The sequence below is a fragment of the Rattus rattus genome, chromosome 3 (assembly GCF_011064425.1).
Source record: "Rattus rattus isolate New Zealand chromosome 3, Rrattus_CSIRO_v1, whole genome shotgun sequence".
Classification (NCBI taxonomy): Eukaryota; Metazoa; Chordata; class Mammalia; order Rodentia; family Muridae; genus Rattus; species Rattus rattus.
This window is the reverse complement of record NC_046156.1, coordinates 61,380,406-61,396,102: the sequence shown is the minus strand read 5'-3', so window position 1 is coordinate 61,396,102 and position 15,697 is coordinate 61,380,406. Positions and strand designations below refer to the sequence as shown.

Below are 15,697 nucleotides of genomic sequence, written 5' to 3'. Positions count from 1 at the left end.
CAATATCTCAAAATCCCAAAACCAGGGGCTGGAGAGATGGCTTGGTGGTTGAGAGCATTGCTACTCTTCCAGTGGACCTAGGTTGGATTCCTAGCACCACACCGTGGACCACAATCATCTGTAACTCTAGTTCTGAGGGATCTGATGTGCTCCTCTGGCCTCGGAGAGCACCAAGCACATACATGTTGTGTTGCACAGATATGCATGACACAACCCCTGCCACACACATAAACCAACATTAAAACAAAAGAAAAGCCCCACATACTTAGTAAATACTTGCTGAGCATTGAAAAAGAGTCCTTGAACACCGTGCAAGTGTCTGTGGACTCATCATGCACGGGATAGGTTTACAGACTGTTCCCTACAGTCAGGAGATGCTCTGTTAACAGCTCACAGAGAAGAGTGGTGTTCTCCCTATTTCCCCAGATTCAGCCTGGTGAACTTACAAGCAGGGCACACATGGAATCTTGAACCTGGCCAAGATGCTCCCATCCTCTTAACCTTGGGGAACAACTTTTAAAAAAAATAAAAAGATTTATTGGGGTTGGGGATTTAGCTCAGTGGTAGAGTGCTTGCCTAGCAACCGCAAGGCCCTGGGTTCGGTCCCCAGCTCCCAAAAAAAAAAAAAAAGATTTATTTATTTATTATATATAAGTACACTGTAGCTGTCTTCAGACACACCAGAAGAGGGCATCAGATCTCATTACAGATGGTTGTGAGCCACCATGTGGTTGCTGGGATTTGAACTCAGGACCTCAGGAAGAGCAGTCGGTGCTCTTAACCACTGAGCCACCTCTCCAGCCCTGGGAACAACTTTTTGCAAAAACCTTTTTCTCCATTTTTCCCCCCAGAATTCACTGGGGGACACTCACATGAGTGGCACACATGTATTACATCATAAATCACTTCAGGAAGCATGGTAATCTTTTAAATTTTTCTCTAGTTTGTTATTGCTTTGTGCATACCCTCAAAAACGATTTTCTCAGGTATGATTAAAACGATTGGATCCCCATCGTAGGACTCCTTTCTTCGGCAGCCTCCTAAGGACCAACCTGTCTTCATACAAGTGATGATTCGTGCTAATGTGAAATCCCTCTCCCCAGTCTGAGGAAAAGACACCACTCAAGTTTATTTTCCAGACTCTAAATAAAGGAAGTATGACATCAAAGGAACCAAGCAGCTCGGCTTGGGACGGGGGTGGTGGGGGTTGGGAGAGGATGTCATTTCCCCTCGGTCCCATTGCTCTAGTTGCTTTGTGACTCCAGGATTCCCTCTAAACATTTTTCCTAATATTTCTCTCCCGGCTCCTCTTGCTTCTCTTATTCTGTCTTTACAGAATACGAGTAGAGGCTTCATTTGAGACATAATTTCTATACCAGGCTGCCCAAAGAGTTCCAACTTTTAAGCCTAACTTTGATCCCTCAGGATGCTTCTCTGGGTCATTTCCTTTAATTCAAGTTAAGAACAATGTCTGTCCCTGTCTTCCCACAACCCCTATCCTGTGCTCTTTATTTGTCTCTAGATTTAAGCAGGATCTTTTCCAGACAAAGTTCCTCTAATAAGTAGGATGGTTATCACCCTTCTCTACCGAATGAAGAAAGGAAGCCGCGGCTAAGGCGCAAGCGAACTCAGGAATCCTTGCTCTGATTGGGCCCAGTCCTACTCTTTGAAGCCACTCCCAGTACCAAGTGGAGAGTTCCGAGGATGTGAAACTACAACTCCCAGAAGGCCACGCTGCCACGACCCCGCCTCTGCAGTTCCGCCCCACCAAGTATTCATTGGCCTTCCGGGGGTGGGGATTAGATGGGAGGTGGCCATGGGGCAGCAACCGGGGGTTGTTCCCTCTTCGGCTTCCGTAGACGAGGTCGGGCGGACCTTCGTCTGGGGTTTCGGCACCCCCCCTTCCCCTTCCCCGGGGTCCGGGGGTGACATTGCACCGCGCCCCTCCTGGGGTTGCGTCGCTGCCCCACGCGGACTCCCCCTCGGAGCGCTGCTCCCATTCGCCTCCCTTGGCCGGGTCTCCTTCCCTCCCCCAGCTGTCCAGTCATGGGGGCTGCTGTGTTTTTCGGGTGCACCTTCGTCGCGTTCGGCCCAGCCTTCGCCCTTTTCCTGATTACTGTAGCCGGAGACCCTCTTCGGGTTATCATCCTGGTGGCGGGGTGAGTGTCGAGTGGTGGAGACGGGGCCGATCGTAGAGAAAAAGGTGCAGAAAGGGCTGGAGGAACTGGAGCAGGCTTGGGAGCCTAAGTTGGGGGACAGAAGTCGGAAAAGGTTGTACAGGGTCAAATCGTGATCTAGGAGAATTTCCCGCAGTCGGCTTCCGCCTTCCAGGGATTTCACCGATTCTTCCTGTAGTCCTCCGGCAACGTCAGAGAAGGCCCAAGGCCAAGATTAATGAGGGGGCTGTGCTGACCTCAGCCAGCCAAGGATCCTGGAATGGATACCTTGTCCCTTCATTCATACTCACACACTCTGACTCTCATCTCACTGAAGACTGTAATCAGATTTGTACCCCTTCTGCTGCTTTCAGATTCCTACAGATGAGTCTGTTGGAGACACTTATCCTATCTGGACCCTGTCTCCCTTACCATCCGGAAGTCTAACTTCCACTTTTCATACATTCCGTCCTTGGCTGGTTCCCTCCTTGATTTTTCCAGCTGTTCCTATCTTTGCCTCGCTCATTGTCCTTTTTTTTTTCTCAGAGCCTTTTTCTGGCTGGTTTCCCTGCTCTTGGCCTCTGTGGTCTGGTTCATCTTGGTCCATGTGACAGACCGATCAGATGCACGGCTCCAGTATGGCCTCCTGATTTTTGGTGCTGCTGTCTCTGTCCTTCTACAGGAAGTGTTCCGTTTTGCCTACTACAAGCTCCTTAAGTAAGGACAAGGGGTGATCCAGAAGGGAGAGGGGGCAGTGGTGTGCATTGTGGGAAGTGGGCCAGCCCTTGGATGGTGGTTGGAATAAGGGGCATTAGAGAGAGGTGTTAGACTGAAAGGAACATCCCTGCTTTCCTTTTATTTCCCAGGAAGGCAGATGAGGGCTTAGCATCACTAAGTGAGGACGGAAGATCGCCCATCTCCATCCGACAGATGGCCTATGGTGAGCCAAGGGTGAGGGACCAGAGGAGGGAGTTGGACACCCCTCCTCCCTTTCTGGGTAATCTAAACATCACATGTGCTAAGTGTTTTTCTTCATACTTGACTTCCAAGGAGAGGCGGTCTGGAGGGAGAGTAGGTATGGTAGACTTTTCCCTGGGCCTGGGAAGTAGGTACTGGTAATGAGGTTGTAGTGATCCTGGTCGTTGATGAGACCCTCCCTCCCCCCAGTTTCTGGTCTGTCCTTCGGTATCATCAGTGGTGTCTTCTCTGTTATCAATATTTTGGCTGATGCACTTGGGCCAGGTGTGGTTGGGATCCATGGAGACTCACCCTATTACTTCCTGACTTCAGGTAAGGCTCACTTCCGACCTTGCCTGTATGCCCTATCCCGCCCTGGCCCCGATCTGACTTACTAACCTTCCCTGGGAGACTCCTCTGGCTCACCATCTCAGGAGGCTAGGAGACGATCAGGGATGTACCTCCTCCCCATCTCCCTCCCTGCAGCCTTTCTGACAGCAGCCATTATCCTGCTCCATACCTTTTGGGGAGTTGTGTTCTTTGATGCCTGTGAGAGGAGACGGTACTGGGCTTTGGGCCTGGTAGTTGGGAGTCACCTTCTGACTTCAGGACTGGTGAGTCGGAGATAGGGGCTGGTCAGGGAGAAAGCATTTAATGGTGAGTGGGATGGGGTGTATGTTCTCATGTACAAGTAGTCTGAGCTTACCTTGGGTGGAGGCAAAAAGGTAGTCTCCTGAGCTCTGGTACCTCAGCTTCAGTGAGGTCACCTGCTCTGGGGGAGAGTTTGAATTCCTTACTCAGATTATCACAGAAGGCCTGAGGTGAATAGAAAGAGACGAGACCTTTGAGGGAATCTGAAATCAAAAGTTACCTTAGCTATGAGATGTTGGTGCTTTGAAGGGAAACGGAGTAGTCTGAATAGGATGTCTAGGGGAAGTTGGGTCAGAGGCCCAAAGTGAATGTTGCGGTTAGGTGCGTGGAGAATCTAACCTCTTTTCTGTCCTCATTCTCAGACATTCCTGAACCCCTGGTATGAGGCCAGCCTGCTGCCCATCTATGCAGTCACCGTTTCCATGGGGCTCTGGGCATTCGTCACAGCCGGAGGCTCCCTCCGGAGTATCCAGCGCAGCCTTTCGTGTAAGGACTGACTACCTGGACTGATCGCCCGACAGCTCCCATCTGCCTGTCCACTGCCCATGACTGAACCCAGCCCCAGCCCGGGTCCATTGCCCTCATCCTCCGTCTCCTCGCTGATGTGTCCCACTTCCTTCCGGGTTTGGCGTTGTCCATTTGTGACCTGTAGTCTCTAAGCTTTCTCAGGAGCAGCCTGGGTGCAGCCCGTCAGGGACTGGTGGGCTTGAATCTGCATCTCTCCCCACCACCTGGGGACCCCCTTGTTGTCCAGGTCTCCCCATGTGTCAGTGCTCTACCCCCACCCTGCCCATGACTCACCCCACTTCCCCTCTGCAGGCCGTCGGCAGGAGGACAGTCGGGTGATGGTGTACTCTGCCCTGCGCATCCCACCCGAGGACTGAGGGAACATGGGGGGGACCCCTGGGCCTGGGGTGCCCTCCCGACCTCCTCGTCCTGTATTTCTCCATCTCCAGTTCTGGACAGTGCAGGTTGTCAAGAAAAGGGACCTAGTTTAGGCATGGCCCTGGAGATGAAGTTCCTGGAGGCTCAAGGGTAGATGAGTTCAGTGCAGTTTCTCCTGCCCAGACTGGACATCTTGGTCTTTTTCTCAGGTCTGAAAGGAACCATTTTTTGGTATGATAAAGACCCCCAAAATGCCTTTTTTTTTAATGGGGAGAGGGAGGAGGTGTGCCGGGAGCCTCCTTGACCTCCTGCAGGCTGTGTCTCTGCTCCTGAATCTGCTGATTGTGGTTCACTTCTATCCTATTATCCCTTTGGTCCAGGCCCTGGGGAAAAGGAAGGAAGTGCATGTGTGGGAACGGGTACCACTGGAACTCCTATTTTAACGCCTGTGACCATTAGCACCCCTCCTTTCCCCAAGGTGAAGTGGAGGGTGCTGTGGGGGCCAGCCCACTCCATGGCAGTGCCCCAGAGGAGTCGGACTACCATGGCATCGCAGCCCAAGAGGGCAGGCATTTTTTCTAGTTTTTAATTGGGGTGTGGGAGGGCTGGGGAGGTTTTCTATCACTGTATTGTTTTTTCTGCTGAGGGTGGGATATTCCATCCTTTTAATCAAGGTGATTGTGATTTTGATTAATAAAAAGGACTTTATAATTGTGGGGGAACTTGGCTTTAAGAGGGGATACTGGATTGAGATTTCTAGCTTCTTGTGCTCTGGTCCATCTTCCTAGCCTAACACCAATGTTCATTCACAGTTGGAAGCTTTGGTGTGGTGAAAGAAGCACCAGTTGGTGGTGTAGCTTGTGGAGGTTGAGTTAACTTTCCCCAGGAGGCATCTCCCTTGTGCAGGAACAGGATATAGGAGTTACTAATCCCCGCTTTCTTTCTCTGCGTCTATCTCTGCTATTCAAAGGATGGAGCAATGCCCCCACCCTTGAAAGCCACAAAAGACAGTCCAGAATTAAGGTCAAAACCTTTTAATTTTCAAACATATATTGAGCAAAAAATAATTAAAACCCTATTAGCAGCCCTTTTTTCCTAGAGGGAAAAACTACAAGGTGTATCTGTGGGAGGGAACATGACAGTGTGAGGCGAAGGGCGGCAGAGCTTGTCCTCAGCTTCTTCATAACTAAACACTAAAACAGGGATCTCCTGATCTACAGCTTTGAAAGGCCAAAGACACAGCCCTTTCTTGAAGAACTGGGGTCCTCGCTTCTCTGGTATTCGTGTATAGAGAGGTGGTATCTCTCTATACCTGAATGAATCTGCCTATGACTGGTAGTCCGGTGCCTGCACCCTCTTAGAGAGGCTCCCTGACAGGTATGAGAGGAAGGCATCCATCTGCAGCATCTCGAGACAGAGTTCATGCCTCTGTGGTAGCCCGAGCAGAGGTGAAAACCACACTTTTCCTGTTTCCGAGCCTCTTCCTCCTGGAAAGGGGAGCAGTGATCATGGGAGTGACTCGTATGTTAAGTGAGTAGAAGTAGAACAGTAAATACTTTTTTTTTTCTTTTTAAAGAACTCCATAAGTATATAATCATGACCTTAATTTTTCTCTTTTCCCTACCTCCTGAATGTTGGGATTACGAGTATGTGCCAGTGTGCCAGGTTTTTTGGTTTTGTTTTTTTTTTTTTTTTTTTTTTTTTTTTTTTTTTCCCGGAGCTGGGGACCGAACCCAGGGCCTTGCGCTCTCTAGGCAAGCGCTCTACCGCTGAGCTAAATCCCCAACCCTGTGTGCCAGGTTTAATGTGGTGCTAGATTTCAAACCCAGGGCTTTGAGCATGCCCAGCAAGCACTCCGCCGACCGAGCTGCAGCCTCAGGACTTTCACTGGGTACGGGGGAGAGTGGGGCATCTCACTATGTAGACCAGGCTGGCCTTGAACATACAGAGATCATCCTGCTTCTGCCTCCCAAGTGTTGGGATTAAAGTTATGCACCACCATTCCTGGCTGAGAATGCTTTTTTTCCCCTTTTTTTGAGACAGGGCTTCTCTGTACCCTGCCTGCCCTGGAACTCACTCTATAGACCAGGCTAGCCTTGAACTCGAGATCTGCCTGTGAGTGCTGGGATTAAAAGTGTGCGTCGCCACCACCCAACCTCTGAGAATGCATTTTAGTAGAAAATAAACACTGCAGGACCAGGAAGTCGGATCTCACCTAATCTTCTGAGCGATGACATAAATAGTCAGCAGAAGGCAGAGGCATCCGGCCGAGATTCCCATACCTAGACCCAGCATCTCTCCTGGGGAGACAAGGATGTCAGTCAGTCTCACAGGTCCTGAGGCTTTCCATCTTTGCTGGGGTCCCCCTCATGTTGCCACATAGGGCCATCTTACCTGTGGTATACAGTGGTCCCACTGCAGAAGAAGAAAACATGGGTTAGAAGAGCTCTGCTAGGGCATCCTTTGCTGGGGGTGATTCCTGGTCCAGGGATGTACTGGAAACCCTTTCCCCTCAGCCGTTTCCTTCCCAGGGGCCCACTATTTCATGCCTTTGAGGTCCCCAGTTTCCCATCTCTTTTGAGCCCTGCAAATCACCTTGGATGAAAGAAGCAAAGATGGTCCTCTGGTTAAGAGGCTGGGGGACTCTGTAGTTCTGTACAAGGGGCTCAGCTGGGTCCTCTTCTGTAGAGGACAGTGTCTCCTGAAGCTTTTCTAACTGGGGAGCAGAAGTAGAGAACTCACCCCAGGGCATTGGCAAGGATCTAAGGTTAAAGCATGTATTCACCTTGTCACCCCTCACCTGTCCCATTGAAATCTGGGCCCTTCTGTTGAACACTGTCCAGAGTACACTCTGGTAGCAGGGGGGAGTTGTGAGCGAGCCATTGTAGCGGAAGAACTGCTCCAGCTGTTGGGGGAGGAGCTCCCTCACATTGAAGGGAGGCACGGAGGTCTTCTGATCTAGAGAGGGCGGAGCAAGGGTCAGCCTTCCTGGACAGGATTCCCCTAAGCTGAACCCACTGCTTACTCAGCACCCCTCCCCAAGCCTCTCCGGCCAGGTCTTGGAAGTTTCCCTGCAGTTGAATTCTCACTGTAGGTTTTCAGGGCTCACCTTTGTATCTTACTTCATGCAGATGACTCAGAATGTGATCATAAGCTGGACTCTCAGTCTCACCCACCTATAAAGGGAATGCATGGTAGGAGCATGTGTTCAGACTAAGTGTTTGGGGTAAACTTTAGAGAGGCCAGTGATGAGATAAGCCTAAGGGATGTAAAGAAAGGGTTAGACCTGAGAGGAGTTAGGGGTTACTGACCTCTATTAGGATGCCTAGGACAGCCAGTCCCTGAGGCTTCTGAGCTGCCTCACTCAAGCTGCCATAGGACTCCGAGTCATAATGGACCACGTGGAGCTGAAGGAAGGCATAAGGAGACCGAGTTACCAAACATTTCTTCATTCCCTCTAAGGCTTTGGTTTTAATCAGCACCTCAGCCGCTCGGTCTAAGTCTCCGCCCCCAAAGCTTCGTCTTATCTCGTCAATAGGACTCTTCAAGGGTCCAGATGCATCCTTTCTTCGAGAGCCACTGGACCGAATCATGCATCCGTGTCCTAGTGTGAGTTCCCTGGTACCTCTGCAGCTGTGGCTTCACTGTTGATCTGGTGCTCTGATCCCTTTAGGGTTCCCTTCTGACCCCAGTGCAGGTGGAGCTGGGCTGCTGTGTATTTCCGGGGCAGTCCACCAAGGTGCAGGGTTGGGGGCAGGGAGAGCTGCACTGTGAAGAAAGAGCAGGCTAGGGTTGGCAGAGGAATGTGGGCAGTTTCCACCACCACTTGCCACCACTTGGGACATTTGGTTCTCCTCCTTCTCTAGCCAAGAAGCCTCTCTGCTGCTAAGATTGAGTCAGTGCTGTGACAACTGCTTGTGCACTGAACTTGGTCGCAGCCATCCAATCCCAGCTTAGCTGAAGGAGCCTGAATCTCGGTGTTTTGTTGGTTTTTGAGACAGGGTTCCTTTGTATGCAGGCTGTAGCCCTGGCTGTCCTAGAACTCACTCTGTAGATCAAGCTGGTCTCAAACGCAGAGATCCACCTGCCTCTGCCTTTTGAGTGCTGGGATCTTGAGTGTGCCACCACTGCTGAGCTCTGAATCTCATTCTAAAATCCACATTCATTAATGGTTAGGTCTGTGGTGTTTTACAAGTTAGAACTCTGTTTGCCCTGGCTTTTTGGTTTTCGTGTTTTTCAAGATCGGGTTTTTCTTTGTACCCTTGGTTGTCCTGGAACTCACTTTGTAAGACCAGGTTGGCCTTGAACTCAGAGATCTGTTTGCTTCTGCCTCCCAAGTGCTGGGACTAAGGCATGAGCCACTACCATTTGGCTTCCCCTGGCTCTTTAAGATCTGAACTGGAACCTCCAGTCACTTGGAGCCCAGTCTTTTACCTGTATGGCCATTATTGTGTAGATCCAAAGGCTCGGTACCAAGCTGGTCATATCCGTGGGGCTGCACAGTAGGCAGATCGGGGTCGAATATCACACCGTCTGTCTGGATATCGATGGGGGACTGGGCATTGCCTCCACATTCAGGGTAGGAGGCTGGCCAATGGTCCTGACCGTGTGGGCCTGGTGGAGGTAAGTTACCATGGACGTTTGTCCAGACCTACAGCCCAGCTACCCTTTTGTAACCCCGATCCCATGTTGTAGTGGAAGTAGAAATCCACTTCTCACCACCCAGTTGAGTGGAGCTGGGTGAGGTGGGAGTCCCCACTGCACTCTAGGCGGCAGCACCTCTCATCTCCCCAGAAGCAGGGGAGATGATCCTTCAGCTACTCTAGTAAGTGGGAGAGTGGTAGCTCTCACTCACCTGTAGTTTCAGACCAGTGCAGCTGAATGAGGGGAAGAGGAAACAGACAGAGAGCCTGAGTTCTTGGAGAAGAAGAATCAGAGAACGAATGGCCCTTAACAGATGGAGTATCTTTGGGGGACCCTGTAGTAGTCTTGGGGTTCAGATACCCTTTCTATCATTCATTTTTTACTCTCACACTGGACCTTGCTTTGACTCCAGATAGGTCATTAATCAGAAGTTCAGAGGGATTGAGTTCCACTGTCCCTGGAGTCACAGTATCCTGCCAGCCTTTTCCTCCTGATCTCAGGCTCTGTCCAGTTTCAGAGGCAGGTTGGGGGTAGGACTATTTAGGAGAAAGAGAGCCAAAAGAATGGCAGCCAAGCTCATGTGCCTCTCCCCGCCCAGTCTTCTTCATTTCCACACGGATTTACGGAGGACACATTGGCTTTTTTGCTGAATCAGGAGATGTGGGATTTAATGATTACGGCAGGGTCTAGCAGCCACGTGTGTAAACCCCAGGGTGTGTGCGTGTAATAAGGAAAAGAGGAGCTGGTGGGTAAAGCTCAGGAAAAGCTTTTTCCTTCCCTAGGACAAGTCTTCATGCCAGGTGAGGGGCCCCAGGGTGATAGGAGAGCCAGTCCATCTGGAGTTCCAATCTCACCTTCATATGTCCAATGGTGACCTGTAAGAGAGTGATTTGGGCTGGGGCCAGTGCAGCCTGGCCTCCGCTCTGCTCTCCCTCCTACGCCTCCTCCTTTTCTGCTCTCTCTTCCCCACCTCCACTCCAGTGCTTCCCAAGTGAAGTACTGAAACTGGACACCTTTGTAGAAAGGTCGGGGGTCCTATTTAAAATAACCAGTCAGGCCGCGCTCGTGGCTAATGAGTAAAGGGGGAGGAGCAAGGAAGAGATAAAGCTGGGAGACTAAAATTAACCTGGATCCAAATGTGCAGGCGGCCCAACCCTTACTTTTTTCCATCTGGAGCCAAGTCAGTGTAACACTTAGAAGGTTGGGGTGGGGTAAAGTGAGGGTGTGGGCAGAGGGCTTGGAAGCATAGAGAACAGAAGAAGCTGAGGGGGAAAAGTTCAGTGTGTGGCAATGCTACTGAAGATGAGGGGCTTAGTCCTTTGCCTTGGTGCATCACTGCACGGGCACGGCACCGGCAGGGAAAGTTTGAATTCTTCCTTTCTACTCTCAGTAGCTGTGGTCAGCCCCGCCACAAACCTCTTTGCTCCTTCAGGCTCAGATGGCTCAAGAAAGGCAGGAGTCGGGGTAGGGCCTATTCTAGGTTGAGGGTGGTGGGTGGGCACAAGCAGCCAGAATGGCAAGGACAGGAAGAAAGTGAAGCATTGTGTGTAGAGAGGAGAGCTGCCAGCCGGGTCACATGCCAGGATCTCATGCAGTTCTGTCTCTGGCCAAAACGCTAGGGGTCTGTGGATCGACTCCCCCACCTTACCCCCCATGGCTAACCTGCTTCAAGGAGAAAAGGTAGTCCTCTTGTAGATTGACTTGTACTATTTAAATCTAGAAACTGGGAAAAAAATTCCTAAGTTCCTTTTCCTCTTTATTAGTACTTTATTTATTTTGTTCGAGACATGATTTTGCTATGTAGTCTATACTGGCTCGGTATTCACGGTGTGGTTCAAGCTGACCTCAAACTTGTGGCAATCCTGCCTCAGCCTCCTGAGAGCTGGGGTAAGCATGTGGTACAATGCTATTCCTTTAACTGCTCACCCGGGTATGATGTTCAGGGGCTAATCCTTGGTCTGTCCACGCTGGTGCATTCCTCAGCTCCAGCAACTCTGCAGTAGCCCACCCACTCAGTCACTGTCTCTGTGGGATACCCCAACCCGAGTTCTCTGGCTTTGTGAGGGTGCCCTGCCCTTCCTAGGAAGTGTAATGAGCTGATTCTAATACCTCCTTTTCCTCTTTCCAAATGGTTTCTTCTCAAAAGAGATTTATGACTCTTCATTTTCTTTTGGATCCCTTGGTCCCATCTTTCTAGATAATCCTCTCCCAACTCGTTCTTCCAACAAACTTTAATCCCTCACCTACTATGTGCTAGACACAGAGTGAGGCCTGGGAAGCACAAAAACGGGGTGTAGGGGTGTAGAAACCAGGCATGGTGATGCAGAGGGGAGGCAAAGGCAAGCAGGTCGAGTCTAACCGAAGCTACATAGTGAGTTTGAGACAAGTCTGGCCACTTGAAACCTTGTCTCAAAAAAAAGTAAATAACAAAAAAATAACAATAACCACCACAACAAAAAAGGATGTGGGAATTCTTAAAGCTTCCTGGACTCGAGGAACAACTGAGCTTGGTTTCCCAAATGTCTCCCCACCCCTCTCCTACTCCTGAAAGCCCTTTGTACAGTGTAAAGAGCTGAGCAAACGTTTAGTTGTGTTACTTTAAGGGAAATGGACAGGCTGCCCGTGCACCTTGGCAGGTAATGGGGTTATCCTTTGATCAGCTGGGAATGGGGTCTGAGTTGGGCAGTACTGTAGCACGTGTCCCTTCCGACCCCTGCTCTCCCTAACCAGCAGAGTGCGTAAACAAAGAAGGGCAGGAGGGCTGCCTGGGACTAGGGCAGTGGGGAAAGCGGCGCGGAGAGCTGAAGCTGGCTGAGTTTCCTACACTTCTGAGTATTCACACGCTGGCCTCCGGCTAGCTCTCCCCTGCCGCAGAGATAGCAGTAACAGTTGGGCTAGAGAGGAAAAGGAAAAGAATGGGAGGGACCTCTTCCATATTCTTTCTTTCACTCCATGCCTTTTTCCCCAGCCCCTAGGCTTCCCTTTCTGAAACCTCTCCTCCCCCACTTAAGTACACATGGCTACGGGTGGACATTAGCACAGACCCAAATGTACCTACCCCCATCTGCAGCCAGGATCCAAGTCACCTTTAACAGGAGAGCGAAGAACAACATATTATCCTCACAATGGGGCACAGGGGGCCAGGAGTTTGGGGGCTAGAAAAGAAGTGGGGGGAGAGAGGAGTTTCTGGCGTCCCGTCTCTTCTTGTCTCTGTCTCTGCAGACTTCCAGGGATTTGATTTTTTTCACAGGTTAACACGAACTTCTGGACCCCAGGATAAATTTCTTTCTTCCTCACTTTGTCTCTCTTCCTCTCTGCCCTTTCTGTAAGTCCTCCTGTGGTCTTCACACCACTTACTGGCTAGCAACTTCACAGTTGCCTCCCGCTTTTAAGGTGGCTCGGAACCGGTGTACGTGAGGAGGGGGGTGGTGCCTGGGCTGCAAGCGAGCAGCTCCTTAAATAGCGGATTAGGCATGCAGGATGGCCCTGCAGAGCCCAGTGCCCTGGCCTCGGCTCAGGAGCCCAGCTGGAGTGAGCTCTTCCTTGCCATTTACACTGCCGCTCCTATGGGTGTCCCCTGGAACTCTCGGTCAGGGAAGGGGGGTTTCTCACCTTCCCTCCCAGGACACTGTGTTCTCATTCGCCTGCCTGGGGAGCACATCCCTGGGTGTTGTGGGACAGCTGGTGGGGAACCTGTTTCTGAAACCAAGAAAAGTTGAGCTGGTTGGAACCAGAAAGAATTCAGATTCGGGAGAGAGGAGAACAGAAGTTGGAGGCGCAGGGCGCAGGTGGGGAGTGGAAAGCCAAAGTTTAAAATCTGGATTGTGGCGAGCAAGAAGTGGGGCGAGGAGAATATTTGTCTTCCACGCTGTCTTTCTCTGGCGCCTGTCACCACCCCCTTCCCTTGGTGAGGCTTAGGTCCACGTGCCTGTGTAGCCTGGGGTGGGGGTGCGGTTTTGTTTGCCGTATAAAGCCCATTTGTGTGCACAGCGGGGGAGGGGTTGTCACAGCACCAGGGAGAGACAGCATTCTAACTACCAGATCCAGCCACCTCCCTCCCCAGGGAGCCCAGATCTAGGGCGCCTTTTGTCACTGAAGAGGACACTGACCCCTAGCAGAGAGGCCCGGGCAGGAGGAGTGATGGGTGATTGTAGAAACAATTACTGTCACCAGGAGAAAAAGGCGGACTCCAAAGAAAGAGAGGGGAGGGGCCATAGAAAGGCCATGTGACCAGGTGGGTGAGGGGTCCAGGGGCTTCCCGCCCACCCAACAAAGGGTCCAGGCAGGTCCGCTGGGACCCGAGTGAAACCTGCTGTGGTAGAGTTGAGTTAGCTAGTGGAGCATGGAGGCTGCGTGGCGTCTCAGGAATGCTAGCTGGTGTGCGCTCCCCCACGGGACTAGAAATCCCGATCGGAATGTACATCCTAAATCCCTCATTAGTGAGTGTGGGACCACAGATAATTTCTAGCTAGACGGTGAAATCTCTCCTCCATAACCTTCACTTACTGCTCCAGGGCATGCATACCTCCGTAAGGTCTTTTTGCCCTCCTTACTTCTAACAAGTAGCAATAAATAGCCAAAACAAAGGAGCAGAAGCCAAACAAGGGCACGGGATAAAAGCCAAATGAACAGGAATAATGCATGTGCTGGGTCATCACTCCTGCGGAGACAGGAGCTCAGGGCGCTTTTCTGTCCCGTGACTGAGCCTCAGAGCAAAGATTTTTTTAATTTAAAAAAAATATATATATATCTTTTTGTCGCTTTGCGAATACTTCATCCCCCTAAAAAAAAAAGTTCCCGTCTTAAAGTTTTTCCAAAGCCCCATCCAATCCCATCTAGGAAGAATAAAAGAGATATACATGCAAGTTAAGATTTCCTTGGAATCCGGAAAGTTAAAAGGAGATGGGGTGGAGTAAAAGGAGAACCGATACATATTTCACAAGTTGGGAAAGAAGAGTTTTGAATAGAATAACCCCTATCAGGACAGAGCTCGCCTGGAGCAACTGCGACCGAAGTTCAGTCTCCCAGGAAGTGAGTCTCGCCTAGCGCCACCTCCTGGCCTCTCTACGAATTTTAAAATTTTAAAACTTGGGATTCCTTCTGGACAGCAGCAGTTGGTGCTGAGGGTTTGGGGACTTTGCCCACACTATGGAATATTGCTTCAAAAATGTTTTAGCCCTGGTGCTGGAGAGATGGCTCAGTGCTTAAGAGCACTCACGGCTTTTCCAGAGGAATGGGTTCAGTTCCCAGCACCCGCATGGCAGCTCACAACTGTCTGTAACTCCAGTTCCAGGGGACCGGATATTCTCACACAGACATACATGCATCACCAATGCACATAAAATAAAATCATTAGAAAAGAAAATGCGTCTTTAAGAAAAATCTTAGCCCCAAGTCAACACTTAGGCTCCGGAGCAAGCAGCCTCTTCGGAAGTTCCGATTCCCTCCAGATGAACAAAACTGGTTTCTAAGAGAGAGAAAGAACTGCCCTCCTCGGGTTTGATGTTTTGTTTGGATAACGTGAACACTTTAGTCATTGCCTTCTAGCTCTGTTGATTTGTGGAGTCCGTGCAAAGGGACTGCAATGTGAAAAGGGAAAGGAAAGAGGAAGAAAAAAGAAAAGGTGACTGGCTGTGACCTCCTCCAAGCAGTTTCTTCTCAAACTCTTTTGTTTCGTTACGGCTCTTCTCTCTCCTAAAACCTCTTCTCGCCCTGCACCTGGCCCAAAGACTACCATACCCGAGACCTTCCGCTGCCATGTGGCGCCATCTCCTGTCCTTGCAAAGCAGTGAAACGTGAATGAATGTCAGATCTAAGTGTTCTTTCTGTTCCAGTGTGGTGACTTTTTATTTATCTTTTCTTAAAAGTTCTTAACTAAGGTATTTAAACTCAGTCCTTTAGAATGTTCCTGGAGCAAACCCACTCAGCTCCCCGAGTTTTCGTGGTGGGGTGCAGGGAGTTCAATAAAGGAGGGAATCAGATTAAAACAACAATCCGTGAGGGGACTGATTAGATGGAATTAAATTTTCTAGAAAAGCTAATAACAAAAACAAGAGACAGAAAGCTAGCAAACAAAAAGAAAAGCTAATTACTGTGTGCTGCGGTGATATAATGGAGGTAGAAACATTCTAATTTGATAGGCAGTCACATTTAGTACTACAACCTTGTCTTCTGACTTCTCAGTCCCAAAACCCCTTCAGCAAACACAAAGGTGCTTAGATTAAAGTCACTGGGGACCGGGAGGAGCAGGTGATCAGAACCGTCTGGGTCAGCCTCATGATTTCCAATGCAATAGGTGCAGGAGGAGAATCTTGTGTAGAAAGGATAAATTTGCCGTCAGAAATACTGCTGTTTAATAAAGAAGAAATTTTCTGTTATGAATTGTGTTCCATGCACAGAACAGC

The 15,697-nt window shown here is 50.2% G+C and overlaps 2 protein-coding genes across 2 annotated transcripts; one reads left to right on the top strand and one right to left on the bottom strand.

The window, feature by feature from the left end:
- The first annotated feature begins 1,795 nt into the window (after positions 1–1,795).
- Positions 1,796–5,360, top strand: Aph1a (aph-1 homolog A, gamma-secretase subunit). Its single transcript, XM_032897711.1, has 7 exons — positions 1,796–2,159; positions 2,703–2,873; positions 3,023–3,096; positions 3,324–3,446; positions 3,600–3,727; positions 4,127–4,250; positions 4,584–5,360. The coding sequence occupies exons 1-7, from the start codon at positions 2,047–2,049 to the stop codon at positions 4,646–4,648; spliced, it is 798 nt and encodes a 265-aa protein (XP_032753602.1). The 5' UTR covers positions 1,796–2,046; the 3' UTR covers positions 4,649–5,360.
- Positions 5,361–5,667: 307 nt separating this feature from the next.
- On the bottom strand, positions 5,668–12,899 carry Ca14 (carbonic anhydrase 14). The gene is made up of 11 exons (XM_032897710.1): positions 12,352–12,899; positions 10,148–10,168; positions 9,084–9,263; positions 8,275–8,417; positions 7,961–8,056; positions 7,759–7,825; positions 7,450–7,607; positions 7,245–7,365; positions 7,044–7,064; positions 6,865–6,949; positions 5,668–6,136 (listed from the first exon to the last, which is right to left on the bottom strand). The coding sequence occupies exons 1-11, from the start codon at positions 12,404–12,406 to the stop codon at positions 6,070–6,072; spliced, it is 1,014 nt and encodes a 337-aa protein (XP_032753601.1). The 5' UTR covers positions 12,407–12,899; the 3' UTR covers positions 5,668–6,069.
- Positions 12,900–15,697: the final 2,798 nt, after the last annotated feature.